This window comes from Tachysurus vachellii, chromosome 9 (assembly GCF_030014155.1).
Source record: "Tachysurus vachellii isolate PV-2020 chromosome 9, HZAU_Pvac_v1, whole genome shotgun sequence".
In the NCBI taxonomy this organism is placed as follows: domain Eukaryota; kingdom Metazoa; phylum Chordata; class Actinopteri; order Siluriformes; family Bagridae; genus Tachysurus; species Tachysurus vachellii.
Window position 1 is genome coordinate 3,276,765 of NC_083468.1, and position 20,000 is coordinate 3,296,764.

At 41.4% G+C, this 20,000-nt stretch overlaps 1 protein-coding gene across 1 annotated transcript in view; it reads left to right on the forward strand.

Annotated features, from left to right (window-relative positions):
* Positions 1-20,000, forward strand: part of ptprq (protein tyrosine phosphatase receptor type Q) — a 59,934-nt gene that overhangs the window by 30,348 nt on the left and 9,586 nt on the right. The window contains exons 27-48 of the mRNA XM_060878859.1: positions 281-308; positions 633-755; positions 886-1,047; positions 2,095-2,274; positions 2,352-2,459; positions 3,365-3,646; positions 5,036-5,317; positions 8,692-9,003; positions 9,152-9,427; positions 10,744-10,895; positions 10,996-11,137; positions 13,085-13,366; positions 13,459-13,794; positions 14,250-14,368; positions 14,475-14,661; positions 15,160-15,401; positions 16,175-16,241; positions 16,609-16,767; positions 17,103-17,340; positions 18,114-18,187; positions 18,306-18,405; positions 18,922-19,050. Coding sequence (XP_060734842.1) covers positions 281-308; positions 633-755; positions 886-1,047; positions 2,095-2,274; positions 2,352-2,459; positions 3,365-3,646; positions 5,036-5,317; positions 8,692-9,003; positions 9,152-9,427; positions 10,744-10,895; positions 10,996-11,137; positions 13,085-13,366; positions 13,459-13,794; positions 14,250-14,368; positions 14,475-14,661; positions 15,160-15,401; positions 16,175-16,241; positions 16,609-16,767; positions 17,103-17,340; positions 18,114-18,187; positions 18,306-18,405; positions 18,922-19,050 — 3,980 coding nt within the window. The remainder of the gene's footprint in view (positions 1-280; positions 309-632; positions 756-885; positions 1,048-2,094; positions 2,275-2,351; positions 2,460-3,364; positions 3,647-5,035; positions 5,318-8,691; positions 9,004-9,151; positions 9,428-10,743; positions 10,896-10,995; positions 11,138-13,084; positions 13,367-13,458; positions 13,795-14,249; positions 14,369-14,474; positions 14,662-15,159; positions 15,402-16,174; positions 16,242-16,608; positions 16,768-17,102; positions 17,341-18,113; positions 18,188-18,305; positions 18,406-18,921; positions 19,051-20,000) is intronic.

A 20,000-nucleotide genomic window follows, 5' to 3' on the forward strand; every position in this document is an offset into this window, starting at 1 on the left:
AGTAAGGATGTGAGGATTTGGGCTATTAGTCGATACAATCAATAATTAAGATTTTTAGAAATGATCTGTGTGGATTTCATCATTCAGTGCATCATTTATTTACCAATAACACAAATCATGTGCACAATTTTTTAAACACACACGAAGGTAAAAAAGCATCATCTTTTTAAGATACCTTTTTTGGATATCACAATTTATTTTTCAATAAAAAAATCATAAGGGGATGCAAACTTTTGATTCATGGATCTTATGATTTTATTTATTTATTTATTTATTTCAGAATGCAAGCCAGAATGGTGCTAGTGCTGGTATGTTGTCCGGAGTCTCCAGCAACGGTTCTCAAGCCCTGCACCGCTCGGCCAGATCACTTAACACGAGCACAGCTACTGAGCACACCACTTTCACGCTCATCTCCTCTGGTCTCACTGGTCTAACAGTCACTGAAAAACCCGACACAGACTCACACTCCACTCTCCTACACACTGCTGGAACATCCAGCCTGACACTGACATCCACTCCGACGCCTACCCGCCCCCCCTGGCTCACCGTCGTCTCCGCTCACAGCTCCTCGATGGCTAACACGAACGCTGTGACCATGCATTCTGTGCCTAACTTTCCATCTCTGACCTCAGGATCTGACCCGGGACTCATTCTGAGCTCCGTCCAACCACGACCGTCCACAAGAGCGGCGATCACGGGCCTGACGCTCCAGTCACGTGACTTCACACAAACAGCAGTCACGAGCCGGATCGAGGGTAAGAGGCTGAGTCTCTTCACAATGATTAAATGGTAGATATTCTACCATTAGATATATAAAAAAAAAACAATACAATTTTATTAAGTAAATCCAAATTATGATTCTGAAATTCATTATATTTCAAACAGTTCTACCACCAACTGAAGAAATGGTCAACTTATCGTCAAATCACATCTCCTACACTGTGACCAGACTGATTCCTTTTACTGACTACAACTTCAGCGTGTCTGCCTTCACGACTGTAGGAGAAGGACCTGCCACCCTGATCGCACAGAAAACTCAGGAACAGGGTAAAATGAGACCAGAAATCACAAGTCTGCTAAAATAAGGCATCTGATGTCAGCCTATAGCTGGGCACCTTTTCTGTAAACCTAAAATGCATCATTCATTTCAGGTATTTACATTTCTGCTGGATTTAGAAGAAACATTCGTAGTCGGTCTCGTAAAGAGCGACTCAAAATCTGCAGCTCTTAGGTCTCAGGTCTCCTAAGAAACTTGAGATACGGACAGAGAAACAGGAGATGTAAACTTGTATGTCATTTGCATGACAATGGCAGGAGAAGCCGTAAGATCTGATCATTCAGCCCGTAGATTTAATATATAGTCAGAACACGAGTGGACCAAAACCTGAACCCTGAGGATCTCTTATAGTAAATAACATAATCAAAACTGTATCCAGATCTAAAGCTAAACGAACACATATGCTAGTATTACACTAGTGCATGTTTAAATAACAGCTCAATAGACTCTTCACTGTCTCTTGAAATAAATTTAAAGATATACAAATGATACGATATATAATGATATATAAATTCTTCTTATTTTTATTCTTTTCTGTTTGTTGCTGTTGTTTGTGTGTATAATCCTGTTAATCCTGAGGATTTGTTTAACCTGGAATATTGAAGTTGTTTGTTTTTTATTTACACATTATGTTTTATGATTTGTAGGAACTTCCATAGAGTTCAAATAAAAAAAAAAATAGAAATTTAAATGTATTTAATTACATTTAAAATCAAATTTTATTGGTCACATAGTAAACAGCCACACACAGCACGACATTTTCATAAAAATAGAATTAAATAAAATAATAATATAAAAATAAAAAAAAGAATATAATTATAATAAAATAAAATTCACCTCTAAACGTAGGAAAGTAAATAAAAAATAGAAAAAAAATTTAAAATATTATCGATGGCAGAAAATTTTGATTTATGCTTTATTTAGTAACAACCGTTATTTCGGAGCAGACCTTTTTGTTTTATTATAAATATTATGATTATTTTTAGCATGTGAAAGAGTCTGTATTCTTCCCTAATGTATAAACTCTTCTTCCTCAGTGCCTAGCTCTGTTCAGGATGTGTCCTATGAGAACATAAGCTCCACCTCTATCTTTGTGAGCTGGAATCCACCTCTGAACCCCAACGGGAAGATCACACACTACACCGTCTACATCCTCAACCTGCACAGTCACGAGGCTCGACAACGGGTTACGAACACCACCAGTATCATCCTCACAGGTTAGAAGCCTATCTGCACTACACAGTAACACCGGAATCATTTCTGCTAATCTCTAAAGTAACATTTTCTTCTACAGATTTGGATAAATACACACAGTATAAGGTGCGTGTGGCTGCATGGACGGCAGCAGGCGAGAGCCCTGTGTCTGATGAGGATAACATCTCCGTACTGACGCCTGAGGATGGTATGGACGATAATACACACTTCTAAAAAAAAAAAAAATTTTTTTAAATTATCTCATTTTCTATGCAGTTTCTTAAACGGAAATCGAGTGTTAAAATTCGGTTGTAATTGACTATTAATAAAAAATATAGATATCAATAGCGATTATAATGATAATTATGATTAGAAACTGGGGGGGCACGGTGGCTTAGTGGTTAGCACATTCTCCTCACACCTCCAGGTTCGGGGGTTCGAGTCCCGCCTCCACCTTGTGTGTGTGGAGTTTGCATGTTCTCCCCGTGCCTCGGGGGTTTCCTCCGGGTACTCCGGGTTTCCTCCCCCGGTCCAAAGACATGCATGGTAGGTTGATTGGCATCTCTGGAAAAATTGTCCGTAGTGTGTGAGTGAATGAGAGAGTGTGTGTGTGCCCTGCGATGCATTGGCACTCTGTCCAGGGTGTATTCTGCCTTGATGCCCGATGACACCTGAGATAGGCACAGGCTCCCCGTGACCCGAGGTAGTTCGGATAAGCGGTAGAAAATGAATGAATGAATGAATGAATGAATAAAAAAAAAACACGCATGGAAAAGAACAATTCATAATTTTTGAAATACTGTAAGAAGTTGATTTTCCTGCAACTCTTATACTTAAAAAAATCCTTCTCTACGTCATCATCATCATCATCATAATCATCATCATCATCATCATCATCATCATCTATGAACTCACTGAAGGTCAACCTCAGATTCTGGTCTAAGTTGTTCATATTTTGTTCTCAGGCTAGTAAATTGTACCCTGTCATATGTTGCTATAACAGCAGAGATGGTGATATCTTTAAATTTCGAATCGTCGCCTCAGGAGCTGAAATCGTATCATTTTATGTGGAAGAGAGAGAGGTTCACACGTCTCGTAACATGTCTCTTCCAGAGCCGGATTCTCCTCCTCACACCCTGGAGCTTTTGAACACCACGTCGTCAACAGCCACTATTACCTGGTCTCCTCCTGATAAACCCAACGGCATCATTATCTTCTATGAGGTGACCTACAGCAACTCCACTTTCAGCTACACGGTGAACTCGAATGCCCCCAGCGTCACACTGCGCCACCTCAAACCGTACACTCTCTACAACGTCACCGCGCGTGGCTACACGCGGCTCGGCCACGGAAATAAGACCTCACCCACACTACAGATGCTGTCCGGGGAGGATGGTGGGTCTTTTAGTCACTAGGTGTAGTTGTAAGAGGTGATGTTTTTTTTTAACCCTGCATCATTCAACTGCACCATGTTTGCATGTTTCTGTCATGTCTCACTCCACAGTGCTAGACTACTAAAAACAATATATTCATAAAAACACACACTACTGCTGTCTGAGATGTCTGAGACACACACACACACACAACCACACAACCACACACACACACTCACACACACAACCACACACATACACATACACACACACACATACACACACACACACACACACATACACTCACACACACAACCACACACATACACACACACACATACACACACACACACACAACCACACAACCACACACACACACATACACTCACACACACAACCACACACATACACACACACACACATACACACACACACCCATCCCCACACACACCCATCCCCACACACACCCACACACAAAAACACACACACACGCACGCACACACACCCACACAACCACACACACACACATACACTCACACACACAACCACACACATACACACACACACCCACACACACACACCCATACCCACACACACCCACACACAAAAACACACACACACGCACGCACACACACCCACACACACACACACGCACACACACACAAGCACACACACATACACACACACACACACACACCCACACACACCCACATGCACACACATACACACACACACACAAGCGCGCACACACACACCCACACACACACACACACACACGCGCACACACACACCCACAAACACGCACGCACACACACACACACGTGCACACACACACCCACACACACACACGCACACACACACACACACCTACACATACACACACACACACATACACACACATACTGCTGTCTGAGATGCAGAAATGTATCTTCAACACTAAAATTCTGTGTAGACTTATTAACAGAGGGTAAAACACACGTCCCACACCGAACGCCAACTCATTTTAGATCAGACTCACGACCTGTAAATCAATAACTTGTTTATACTGGTTGAAAATGTCCTATAAATTCTTCTGGCTAGTAAATCAGGGGCAGCTGTAGGAATGAATAATAATGTCTATCAGAGATGGGGGACTCGAGTCATATGACTTGACTCGAGTCAGACTTTAGTCGCAAATTTGAGACTTGAGACTTGCTTGACAAATATTAAAAAGAGACTCGACTTGACTTTGACTTGACTTTCCTTGTGACTTGCACATGTGACTTACTCCCACCTCTGATGTCTATAGTGGAAGTGTTAGACTTCTATTGTTGTGTTATCGATTTTTATGACTCCATAATCTCCACATCCACAGAATTAAAACTATCCTGCACTGTGTGTGTGTGTGTGTGTGTGTGTGTGTGTGTTTCAGTGCCTGGTAGTCCTCCCTTCGGCCTTTCCTATGACAGCATCAGCTCCAGCGAGGTGAACGTGTCCTGGTCGCCACCCCTTGTGCCCAATGGAGTCATCTTGTACTACAGTGTGGAGTACTGGAACATCACACACACTCTGAACATCACCACACACACAACCTCTGTGCTCCTGTCCAACCTGCGCAAATACGCACGCTACCGGCTCAGCGTTCAGGCAGCCACTCGTGTCGGACTGGGGAACCACAGCAGCGAAATCCTCAACATCACCACTCTGGAGGACGGTGAGTGTGTGTGTGTGTGTGTGTGTGTGTGTGTGTGTTGTCAGACACCTCAGGAACACTACTAACCTGCTGTTTTGTTTATAGCCAAGCTGGATTCAGACCCGCAGACACATCATTTCTAACTCTTTCCTACAGCTTCATCCTAAATGTTATTTGTTCTGCTTTTCTCTGAAAGTTCTAGAAAGAGTTCTTCTTGTTTGTTGTTGTTCTTGTTCCACTGAGCCTTGGCAATTTGGGAACGGCGCAGTTTTCAGTGTCCGATACTCAATAAACAATGTTCTTCCTGAACGACAGTCCCAAGTTCCCCCCCGCAGTCCTTGTACTACAGGAAGTTGTCAGATAACCAAGTCGAGTTGTCATGGCAACCCCCCGAGGACGCCAACTCGGAGATTCTGTACTACGTAGTGAGGGTGTGGTGAGTGTTTTTCATTCTTACTCATCATATCAAAGATTTAATGTAATCTTAAACTACTGAAACTAAATTTCTTCTATATATTGTAGATTATACTGTAAAGACTGGGGCAAATTTGAAAAATAAATAAATAAATAAATAAATAAATAAATAAATAAATCCTTGGGGTGTGGCTATGCATGAGCTCATGTTGTGATATATTAATTTATTATTCATTTACATAGCTACTTTACATGCTATTGCTTTCCTGTGTGTGTGTGTGTGTGTGTTAGGAACCAGAGCTCTGAGTTTGTAACCAATGTGACAAAGACGTCAGTGGTTGTTAGTGTAGATGGACCTGGATATTATAACGCCTCTGTGAGCAGTTGGACTCGGCTTGGTGATGGAGGTGTACTGATCTACATCACCTTCAGTACATCAGAGTCGGGTATAAACACACACACACACACACACACACACACACACACAGAACTCCTACATGCTTAAATTAATTTTTTTGCTATTTATGTGTCTTTATGTGTGTGTTTGTGTGTGTGTCTCAGTTCCTTCAGACCCCCCTCAGAATGTGTTCTACACACTGCTGTCTCCGAGATCAGTGAGACTGAGTTGGAGTCCCCCGACTCAGCCGAATGGCATCATACAGTATTACACCATTTACTACAGTGACAACATCACTATTTCCACTCAGGTGCACAGTCCCCCCCCCCCCCCCCCAACACACACACACACGCGCACACACACTAAAACACACATACACACAGACACATAAACACACATACACGCACATACAAACACAAACACACATACACACACACACAACCACATCCACTCACACACACATACACGCACACACACACAAGCACACACACACACACAAGCGCGCACACACACACACCCACACACACGCACACACACACACACACCCACAAACACACACAAGTGCACACACACACATACACATAGGCACAGACACATACGCACACACACACACACACACACACACACACTACTTATTTAGAATCATACACTGCTGTCTTCAACACATATTCACTCAACAACTGCTGCTTAAAATCATGTATTGAAATCTTTATTATTTGAACGCATTTGAATAGTAATTAGTTCATAAATTTATAATGACCAAAAGTAAAGATAAAATTTATGCTTTTACAGATATACACATTGTGGTACTTTAAACAGATTATAAACATCAGTGCTACAATATATTGTAATCACAACACAGTCACTATATTAACACCTCTGTGTCTCTGCTGTGTCTCCGTGTAGAGAGTGCCGGGCTTGGTGCAGTGGGTGCAGCTAGACAGGCTGAGGGCAGGGCATGAATACAGGGTGTGGCTGAGCTCCAGCACCTCTCTGGGTGATGGGGGGGTGATCAGCGATCCCCTTAACTTCACCACGCCAGAGGACGGTCAGTCTCCTCACACAGACAGGGCAGGAGAGCAGCTCTGCACCGTTTTTCCAACCGCTTTCACCTCGTTTCTAAAAAAAAAAAAAAAAATCACACCAAAACACTAGGATATGCTAGGCTGGTCAGAGAATGGAGAAAATATAAGTCTAATAATCAGCCAGCCTCTAAAATACATAAATAACAATAAAAAAGTACAGATTGTGTTAAATCTTAGAATGGAAAAACATCCATTTTTGATTGCTTTCCTGGCACCAAAGAGCTAAAAATCTGACTCAGGATTACAATAAAAAAATCAAACATGCTATAAAAGAATCTGTTACATGTGGCCTTAGAAGGTTGGCATGTTTTTTTTTTTCAGGTATGTTTCTAGTTATAATGTGCATAAGCAGTCATACTGGACATGTAGAATCATGGTGAGAATCATGGAGCTGGAGCATGATGTACACTGGGAAAGATACAGTATGGGAATACACCTTGAACAGGAAGCTAGTCCATCGCAGGCCATCACACACACATTAAATAGGATGTGGGTGGAAAATGGTGAACCGAGAGGAAACTCACATGGACATCTACATGTGAAACCCACACAGACAGACGTGTGCGTGTATATGTACTGTACAGAGAGAGAGAGAGAAAGAGAGAGAGAGAGAGAGAGAGAGAGAGAGAGAGAGTGAGAGACACGCACACACACATACACATATACAGTAGGTTGTAATTAAGGAGGGTCGAGAGTTTCAGGATTGTAGAACACAGGTTTTGGTGTTTTGGTGTGATTTTGGGAAAAAACAGAGCAGAGTTGACCCTGAAAGAGAAAAGAGATTCTCCCCTGTTGTGTGAGGCTGATGAAGTGTTTCATATCATTATATAATAATAAATCTCTCTCTCTCTCTCTCTCTCTCTCTCTCTCTCTATCTCTCTCTCTCACGTGTTTGGTTATGTTTCAGTTCCTGCAGCTCCACTCCAAATGTCCAGCTGCCTGAGCTCAACTAAGCAACACGCCTCTATGTCCTTGCACCTAAGACATAGGATCTCCTTTTTTCCCCTCTCTCTGTTAATTTGTCCATGACTCACAGCAAAACGTTCGTTCTTCATGTCATTTTGCAGGTTGAGTCTGGAGGGAAACTCTTTCCAGTTGTGTAAATGACGATAACTGCTTTTCCTCTCATACGTCTACACGCACTGCATGGACTTTAATGTTTGAATCGTATAAAATGGAATTTGTGAAACTGATGTGCTCTGATTGTCATTTGCTCATGTGTCCATCACTCTGTCTTTTGCTTGGTGTGTATAAATATTATCATGATAATAAGAATTTTAACGTGATGTTACCTTCACAAATCATATACGATGTTTTAATTAGCATTATATACTGTATATTGTAACATTATATACTGTATATATTAATTATGACACCAGAATAGAGAACACAACGTCAGACTTTTTAAACTTACATGACACGTTCATTCTCTTTTCTGAAGTGTGTAATCATGTCTTTTACATTAGACCCCTGATATTAGATGTCTATCTACTTTCCAGTGCCAAGTGATACGGTCCATAATCTCTCGGCTCAGCTGTACGGCTCGACGGCTGTTGTGATTAGTTGGGACCCCCCGCTTGAGCCGAACGGTAGAGTCTTCTACCAGCTAAGCCTGCAGGAGACGGGCATAACCCACCCGTCCATCAATCGCACAGAAAACCAGACCATCACCAAGACAACCACTGACACGGTTTTCCTCTTCACCAAACTCAGAAAGTACTTCCCCTATGTGCTCAGAGTTACCCCGGCAACGAGTGCAGGCCCCGCTTTGGACCACACCTCCGTATTGCACCTCAGAACGGATGATGATGGTGAGCTTAAAGGATGACGATACAAATTCCTGTGGCTTGCTATAGAAAGAATGAGACATCTGAACAAGAGTCTATTTAGTTCTAGAGTAGAACTACTGTCACAAACATTTTGCTTTATATATGTGTGTGTGTGTGTCTTGTGTGTTAGTACCCAGTTCTGCTCCATTGCTGAGTGTGAGCAGGAATCTCTCCTCCACCTCTATCCTGGTGTCATGGTATGCTCCGGTGGAACCGAATGGGGAGATCATCGAATACACCTTAGTTCTACAGGGTCCCCGAGGATCTAACAGCACGTACACGTCCGACTCAGAGCTCATTCTCACACACCTCACTCCGTACACAGCCTACAACCTCTCCATTTCTGCAGTCAATCGCAGGGGCATGGGACCCTCACTTATGCTGCCTCTGCACACAGATGAAGCAGGTGTGTGCTAAGAGCATGTCAGAGTCTCCGAATCGTTTACAACACTTTTTCAAAACTCTTTTGGATTATGTGTATGACCGTATATTTCTAGTGCAGAAATGTCCATTTTATCTATGTTTATTACTCTCCTGTTTTGCTTAACTAGCTAATTTTTACATGTATAATTGAAAAAGAAACAATTCTGCATTCTCCCTAATCAGCTCATTTTGTTAGCATGATAGTGGAGTGCATGAGAAATTAATAACCTATTCTTAAAACCGGTACAGTCTTTGATATCTTACTGCTAAGTTATAAACCTTTCCAATCATTCATAGCTAGAGTTTTTGGTATATCTTATTAGACAGACACCAAATTATTATCCAAAAAAATCTGAAATTGAAGCTACATACCTAATGGTATAGAAAACTCACAAATATCTCTAGCTAGCTAACATAATAACCCAAAACTTCCTAAAAACAACATGTGATCAATGTGAGAGAAACCCTGCTTGAACAGTTCCCTGCCTGACCACTAGAGGGAGTTTTGATTAAATAAATCTGTTTAGTTTTGGGGGCATGGCGGCTTAGTGGTTAGCACGTTCGCCTCGCACCTCCAGGGTTGGTGGTTCGATTCCCGCCTCCGCCTTGTGTGTGTGGAGTTTGCATGTTCTCCCCGTGCCTCGGGGGTTTCCTCCGGGTACTCCAGTTTCCTCCCCCGGTCCAAAGACATGCATGGTAGGTTGATTGGCATCTCTGGAAAATTGTCCGTAGTGTGTGATTGTGTGAGTGTGTGTGTGTGTGTGCCCTGCGATGGGTTGGCACTCCGTCCAGGGTGTATCCTGCCTTGATGCCCGATGACGCCTGAGGCACAGGCTCCCCGTGACCCAAGGTAGTTTGGATAAGCAGTAGAACACGACTGAGTGAGTGTTTAGTTTTGTCAATACAATGATGTAGCTTTAAAAATGAGCAAACAAAACTAGCTTGCTAGATGTAAAGGAAATCTGCAAATAAAATTAGCTAAAGAACTAAAGACATTATTAAACCCCAAGTTGCGGTTAAAGAAGGATAGCACAGTTTAACTTTGACATCATAACATCGACTGTCTTACAGTCATTTAGACCGTTTGAACTGTGACATCAGGTTTGTATAGCTGTCATACCATGAATTGTTCATATCTTCCCATCTCTACTGTAAACTACCCGCATTAAACTTACAGCAGTGTTGAACTTAAAAAGACACATTGAGTCCTGAAATGGCATTTCTAATCCATGAAAGAGACTTTTGTTTGCTTCTAAGACACATTACAATGCCATCTCACGTGACTGTTTCTGATTGTAGGTCCAATGTCTCCACCACGAAACCTGAGCATCTTTAACCACTCTTCTGACTCGGTGTGGCTCCACTGGGAACCCAGTCTGGAGCCCAATGGCGTCATTCAACATTATGGATTCAAAATAGTGGAACTGAACACGGATGCTGTGATTTACCAGGTAATTATACAGAATGTGTGTGTGTGTGTGTGTGTGTGTGTGTGTATATACAGTAAAATACAGAATATTCACTGCATTATCACATCTCTTTTTGCTACAGAACTCCACCGGTGCTTCCACTCAAGCAGAATTGCATGGCTTCAAACCTCATAGCACTTATGAGATTAGTGTGTCTACTTACACTAGAGCGGGCAACGGAGACCAGTACAGTCTTCCTGTAACCTTTACTACGCTCGAGTCAGGTATGATTCAGAGGAAAGAAAGTAACATTCATTGAGTAAAAAAAAATGTTTTCAGGATAAAAATGCAGGAGTATTGATCATTAAAGTGAAAAGAGGATTTGATGAAGAATAATCTGTGCTTATCAAGTAATCCTGTTCCATTAACCTGCCAAAAAAAGAACAAAACTAAAAGAAATTAAAAAGTGTATCTGAATAGTCATTCATCATGTTGATCTGAGTCGTGTTCGATTCTTACCAAGCTTTCTTACAGCTTTCTTACAGCTTTCTTACCAAGCTTTCTTACCAAGCTTTCTTACAGCTTTCTTCCCAAGCTTTCTTGACTGCCTCATTTTTTTTTTGCTGCTGTTGATAATTTTAAAGTATTTTATGTTGTGTATTGTTTGGTTGTTGTATGTATTAGGGTTGTTTATGTACCTTTTGGGTAGTTTATTATTTTTCTATCATTTGGCTTTTGTCGCTTTTGTTTACTACTTGGCTTGTTCCTTGCCATTGGTCATTTGTGTTACTGTTTGGATTCACTGATTTTGTGGAAGTTTTGTTTGTGTGGCCAGTTTTCGGTTCTTTTGCCTTGTTTATTGTGGGGTATGATCTGTTTTGATGACTGTGGCCTTGTTTATTCTATTATATCAATAGTGTGGGTTATCTGAGGGTTTTTTCCCTTGCTTTATTGTTTTGCAGTTATACATTTTCACTTTGTTGTCATTTGGTGTGAATAGATTTCATTACTGTTGTCTTATACATCATTTGGTACTTCATTAATATTGTCTTATACATCATTTAGTACTTCATAACTATTGTTTTTAACATCATTTAGAACTTCATTAATATTGTCTTATAAATCATTTGGTACTTCATTACTGTTGTCTTATACATCATTTGGTACTTCATTAATATTGTCTTATAAATCATTTGGTACTTCATTACTATTGTTTTTAACACCATTTAGTACTTCATTAATATTGTTTTAAAAATCATTTGGTACTTCATTACTGTTGTCTTATACATCATTTGGTACTTTATTACTGTTGTCTTATAAATCATTTGGTACTTCAATAATATTGTCTTATAAATCATTTGGCACTTCAATAATATTGTCTTATAAATCATTTGGTACTTCATTAATATTGTCTTATAAATCATTTGGTACGTCATTACTATTGTCTTATAAATCATTTGGTACTTCATTAATATTGTCTTATAAATCATTTGGTACGTCATTACTATTGTCTTATAAATCATTTGGTACTTCATTAATATTGTCTTATAAATCATTTGGTACTTCATTAATATTGTCTTATAAATCATTTGGTACTTCATTAATATTGTCTTATAAATCATTTGGTACGTCATTACTATTGTCTTATAAATCATTTGGTACTTCATTAATATTGTCTTATAAATCATTTGGTACTTCATTAATATTGTCTTATAAATCATTTGGTACTTCATTAATATTGTCTTATAAATCATTTGGTACTTCATTAATATTGTCTTATACATCATTTGGTACTTTATTACTGTTGTCTTATACATTATACATTTAATTAATTTCTTTCTTTTGCTATTGTTGTGTTGGTTATCATTTGGTGTTAGAAGTTACTTTTCCTTTATTTATCATTGGTGTGAGCAGATTTTATTAGTGCTTTCTTGTCCATCATTTGGTATCGGTAAATTTAGCTACTTTAGTTTTTTATGTTTTAGCAGAGATCACGTTGTTACTTTTACCTTCTTTATTATTTGATATAGATAGATTATTTTTACCCATTGTTTTATGTTAATAGTTTTTCTTACCTTTGCCTTCTTTATCATTTGTTATATTTGTCATTCTTTTGCCTTGTTCATTGTTTCTGTCTTTCTATTTTGCAAATTAACATTGACTTCTGCACACACATACAAACAAACATGCTGTCAAACTGAGTGAGGATGTAAATGTGGTGTGTGTTGCAGTGTCTGAGGCGGTTGGAAATCTGTCATGTTCCGGTCTGGATTGGGATTCAGTGTATATGGAATGGAAACCTCCAGAAAACCCCAACGGAGAGATCTTGCTTTACCATGTTGTTTCAGCACATCGCAGGGACGAGGTGTTTCCCCTGATGCTTCCAGATAAACTTGCATACACTTTCAGCGGCCTGCTTCCTGACACGCTGTATGTCATCTCGGTGGCTGCCGTTAACTCTGCGGGTTCAGGAATAGAGGCCAACTGCACGGCACAGACACTTTCTGAATCAGGTACATAGAATACAGCATGCAGAAGATCTGTATACTAATATTAATGCACAATAATGATACAAATTATTATAGTCTTAAATATCTGTCTGCAGTTCCTGATCCCCCGGAGTTACTGTCTGTGGTGAATCTTAGCTCGGATGCCGTGAGTCTGAGCTGGCTTCGACCTGCCCGAGTTCCCGGTCACTTGCGTGGTTACAGAGTGCACAGACAGCGCCTGGCACTAACGTGTGAAATGGAGGACGTTGCTTCCTGTGTGGAGAGTGAAGTTTTTGTGTGGGTAAACGCGACAGAGAACGGATCGAGGGAGGTTAACGTAACACTACAGCCCCTGCTTAAATACAGACGTTATCGTGTCAGAGTGGTGGCCTGGACTAACGCTGGAGCTGGAAAACCTACAGATTGGATGCACATACATACACTAGCAGGAAGTATGTCATACACACACTAGAAGGAAGTATGTCATACACATGCTAGCAGGAAGTATGTCATACACACGCTAGCAGGAAGTATGTCATACACACGCTAGCAGGAAGTATGTCATATTTGCTTTATAAATGCTTTATAAATGCTTTGTGCTTTATGCTTTATAAATGACTTTAATTTTATGTCAGAAATTTCACTTGTTTCCAATCTTTAACTCCTCAAACTTATTTATTAACACCTGCTATTTTAGCTATGTGAAATTTGAATAAAACTTCTCTCTCTCTCTCTCTCTCTTTCCCTCTCTCTACCTCTCTCTCTCTCTTTCTCTCTCTCTCTCTTTCTCCCCCCCCCCCCTCTCTCTCTTTCTTTCTTTCCCTCTCTCTCTCTCTCTCTCTCTCTCTCTCTCTCTCTCTCTCTCTCTCTCTCTCTCTCTCTCTCTCTCCCTCTCTCACTCTTTCAGACCCTGATGCCCCACCAGTTGCTGTCTCGGCAGTTCCTTCGATCTCCGGGTTGAAAATCACATGGGATGAACCGCCAATCATTTCAGGACCCACCTCTTACCTCGTTGACATTATTGCTGTGAGTTTGATAGATTAATAACATTTACTGTATGTGTGCTGATAAAAACTATTTGATGATAAATGTCATTTTTAATCCTGTCTTTCCTGTTCTTTTGTTTATCCAGTTGGACGGTTCAGGTCGTAACGTGACAGTAGTGAGGAACGCAGATGAAATCAGGATGGTGGTCATCGGGAACTTGACTGCGTACACTTATTATTCAGTTATCGTCACTGCCTTTACCGGAGACGCTGCTGATGCCCGCCGAGATGGCATGTCGTCTGAGCCTGTCACCGTCAGGACACTCGAGGGGGGTGAGAACTTAAAGTCAGTGTGTAATGAGCATGTTTTATGGTCTCAGTTTGCAGTTCCTGGCTCCATTGTGAGGTTCTGATTCATTTTAAATATCAGTTTCAGAACATTTTGCAAGTCATGTGTAGAGAGAGAATAGCAATATTTTTAAGAAACAAATTACTAAGTACATAACTATTGCCTTAAAGCATTAATGATGAGTTGATGTTTTCCTTTCGAGTCTCCTCGAGTGTTTCCTCCTCTCAGCCACCATTGCCTCTGGCTTCCTCACAAATGTTTTTATATTCCTGTAAATCTGCTTTGCGACAAAGTCCATCGTTAAAAGCACACGACAGATAAAATTCAACCGTATTTTACACTCTATATCATGTGCTGTTGCTTACACATTTCTGTACAGAGAATAAGGGTCAGAGAATAAGGTCGATCCTGAGCAGTGTCTCCTACAGTATTACGTAATTATGGATCTTTGTATTTAACTGATGTTTGCATTTTTTTGTCAGAACCAAAGGATCCACCCAAAAACTTTACCGTAGTCATCAGGCCAGAAGAAGTAACTCGAGTGTATGTAACATTTTTACCACCGGATGAGCCAAACGGCAACATCAGCGCCTATCATGTTTACATTTACCGTGACGGACAACTGGACTTCGAGATCGACAGCTTACCTGTGGTCAGTAATCCCAACAAGACCATGACTGCTATTATACAGGGTCTTAAAGGAGGATTCAACTACAGCATACAGGTGACTTTTATTTGGCTTTATATCACAGTGCTCACACACACACACACACACACACACACACACACTCACACACACACACACACACACAAACACATGCTCACATGCTCACATACACACACACGCTAACACACACACATACACACATGCTCAAACACACACACACACACACACACAACCTCACACACACACACACACACACATGCTCACACACACACACGCTCACACGCTCACACACACACACACACACACGCTCACACAGACACATATACACACACACACACATACACACACACATACACACACACGCTAACACACACGCTCAAACACACCCACACACACGCTCAAACACACACACACGCTCACACACTCACGCTCACACATGTGCTCACACACACACTCGCTCACACACAAACACGCTCACATACACACGCTCACACACGTGCTCACATACACACTCGCTCACACACACACGCTCACATATACACGCTCACACACATGCTCACACACACACGCTCAAACACACACACTCACAAATGTGCTCACACACACACTCACTCACACACAAACACACACGCTCACATACACACACGCGCACACACACACACGCTCACATACACACACACTCACACACACACACGCTCACATACACACACGCTCACACACACACACACACACACACACATGCTCACACACACACACACGCTCACATGCACACACACACAAACTAAATATAAAATATACACCTGATGCTGAGTGATGTGTTTGATTTACAGATAGCTGCAGTGAATGGAGCAGGATTTGGTCCCAGATCAGAAGTGAGACTCAGTATGCCAATAAAAGGTAGTGAATTGTTTGTTATGCCAAATATTTGATTCCAAATGATCAGCACCCCCAAGATTAGTAGTTGAGCATCTGGAGAGTCAACACAGTTTGATATAAATGATATCTGACTCATAGATTAGGTCTAACCTGATAGTGCTGATGACTCCATCTCTGTTTCTGTCTATGTTATGAGTGTCCTTTAGTAATAAACTGACCCCTGTATTTTAAGCTACTTGTTTTTTCAGCGGCTCATGCGTCACTAAACTTATCAGTGTCTCTGATCAATGCTGCTGCTTTTTCTCATTGTGCTTTAAAGCCAGCATGGATTCCTGCAGGTGTGTAAAAAAATCCCCACACATCATCTCTGTATTCTGTTTCATTTCAGCTCCAGCGATGCCTTCCAAGAGACCAATGGTAGCCCTGAACCGTGTAGGCGCTGTCATGGCAACATCCCAAACCATCACTGTCGAGATGCCTTTGTGTTTCTTCTCGGATGACAACGGTCCTATTCACAAAATCCAGGTCATCGTCTCTGAGCCAGCAGGTACCTTCATAACACCAGTGTGAAAATATGCAGAGAGACACAAAGCAAGCATTCTTTGTAAAATTAAAAATAGATGCTTTTATAATTGACTTTAAAAATTATTCATTTGTTCCAGTTTGATAGGTATTTATATGCTTGAGCCCAGATTTTTAAGGAAGTAAAGTTGTTAGCCCTGAGCTAAGCTCTCGCCTGTGTAAGGAGCGTAACGTTGTCTAGTCTCTAAAGTGGATTAGATTCTCTTAATTCAGTTTAAGGCATTTGGAGTGTATTTGTGTAGTCATACTGTATAACTTATAGAAAGTTTTGAACTGATAGTTCTGTCTGTGTCTGTGCAGTGATGGACTACAGTAATGTATCTAACTGGAAGAGCGTGTTCCTCCACTCGACCGCCCCGTACGTAACGGATGAAGGTTTTCCGAATCCGGAGTGCTCTGAGGACATGAATTCAGCTGAAGATACGCTTCGGAGGAACGTACAAGCCAGGATGTACGTGATAGGAGCAGAGGAAGGATGTTTCTCTGAGGAGGCGCAGATCCTCTGTAACGGGCCTCTCAAACCCAAAACCTACTATGTGTAAGTAACACACACACACACACACACACACACACACACACACACACACTTGGGTGTTAACTAAATCATTTCACAATATATAGTGTATATTGGGGCAGTGGTGGCTCAACTGGTCAAGGCTCTGGGTTGTTGATCGGATGGAATCGGGGTTCAAGGCCCAGCCACTGCTGGGCCATTGAGCAAGGCCCTCAACCGTCCCTGCTCCAGGGGCACTGTATCATAGCTGCCCCTGCACTCTGACCCCAACCTCCTCAGTTGGGGTATGTGAAGAAAAGAATTCCACTGTGCTGTATATGTGGCAGGAGGGGCACGGTGTCTTAGTGGTTAGCACGTTCGCCTCACACCTCCAGGGTTGGGGGTTCGATTCCCGCCTCCACCTTGTGTGTGTGGAGTTTGCATGTTCTCCCCGTGCCTCGGGGGTTTCCTCTGGGTACTCCGGTTTCCTCCCCCGGTCCAAAGACATGCATGGTAGGTTGATTGGCATCTCTGGAAAAATTGTCCGTAGTGTGTGATTGCGTGAGTGAATGAGAGTGTGTGTGTGTGCCCTGCGATGGGTTGGCACTCCGTCCAGGGTGTATCCTGCCTTGATGCCCGATGACGCCTGAGATAGGCACAGGCTCCCCGTGACCCGAGGTAGTTCGGATAAGCGGTAGAAAATGTATGAATGAATGAATGAATGTATATGTGGCAATAATAAAGGCGCAACAGAACTAGTATTGTGTATTTATAGTTTGATTTTAGTGTATCGTTAACACGACTCGTTTATTTTGCAGATTTAAATTCCGTGCAACGAATATCATCGGTCAGTACACAGACTCGGAGTACTCAGAGAGGGTCCGAACTGCAGGTACAGCACTCAAAGGTTCACTACAGGATGAACTAATAAGAGGGCTTGACATATTTCTCATCATTATGTTATTTTTCGTTCCGTCTCACCGCCGGATCGGTTCCTTTCGTCCTTACAGACGATGGTCTTTTGACTAGAGATGAACAGATCATACTCGGAGTGCTCCTGTCATTTTTCCTGGCATTGTTCCTGATCTTGATCATATACGCTTCTGTGCGGTAAGAAATGAATATTTATATCATGCAAATCTCCATTTCATGCACATTGCAGAGAGACAGAGACTAAACTCAATCAGTTACAAGCCTCTGATTGGTTGATTTAAACTATGCCTTCCCAGGCTGATTTATTCCAAGATGCATGAAGTTTAGGACTTGATCGTTATATTTTAAATATCTTTAAGTAAAGTACTGGAGCACTCGTCTACAGCATGTAATACAAAACCACTGAAAGTAGCCAAGCTTGTAAGTTTTGTAAAGGAAGTTTTGTCCTCGCACCACCCTCACAAACATCATCTCCACTTTAACGCATCCCGAGGCCTTAAAGTCAATATTACAGGAGATGCTGGAGAAAAAAAACAGGACATACTAATTTAATCTTGATAGACTATGATATAAAAGAATATTTCACCCTGCAACCAGAAGCCCTGAAGCTGTGTAAGTGTATAAAGCATCTGATGTTTCTCAGAGATGACTTTTATTGCTTTTATTAAAAATCTAACTTTCGTCCAACTCCAGGATCCATCAGAGGCAGAAAGAGGGAGGAACTTATTCTCCACGAGAAGCAGAGATTATAGAGACCAAGCTAAAGCTGGACCAGCTGATAGCGATGGCAGACATGGAGCTGAAAGAGGAGAAAATCCAGCGGTAAATAAGATAAAGTCTTTACAGGATAATAACAGCAGGACTGACTGTAATCACCGTCTAATATCTCGACTGTAAAGTTTAATATAGTCGATGTTTTTGTTCGTGAATATTTGAGATCTCCTGCTGTGGATTAAGCTCCAGCTTTTCAGACACCTTGTGAGATCTGCAGTGCTGTACGGCGTCCCGTTCTCGAGTCTGGGGTTCGAACAGTTGTCTCCTTATAGAAAATAAAGATCTGCCATTTTATTTAAACAAACGTCACAAAAACACACACTTTCACATATCACTTCTCACTCTTTGCTGTTTGCTCGGCAACTTTGTTTGATTGGCAGCTCAGATCTTCAGAGATTATACAAGCGCTGGATTTCAATAAATCATAATTTAAGGCACTTTTTGGTTCGCAGAAAACTACCAGACAACATTGAAACAACATTAATGAGGACAAAGATATTTATATGTTTCAGTGTTTTTAACGTCACTCCTCAGTAGCTGTTTGTGTGGAAGGCTTTATTGGTGTTTAAACACCGCTTTATGATCTGACACTTAACACACTTTCACTTTCCGCAGGTACTCCTCCTTTTTCTTTAGGAGGAAGGAGATATTTGTCATCCAGTAAGTGGTTAAAACGCTTCGGTCATGTCTGCAGATGCATGCGCTGGTTATGTTTTCGTTTTCACGACTTTTTTAGAATATTTCTGGTTTTTGGTTGTGTTGTATTTTGTGTGTGGATTTGCGTCATTAATATAGCAGTCATTCACTGACTGGTTATGACTTTAGACTTCAGGGATTTGGCTTCATGTTGCAGCCAGTTGTGTGTGTGTGTGTGTGTGTGTGTGTGTGTGTGTGTGTTTGTGTGTGTGTTTGTGTGTGTTTGTGTGTGTTTGTGTGTGTGTTTGTGTGTGTTTGTGTCTTGTGTGTGTCTTGTGTGTGTGTTGTGTGTGTGTGGTTTG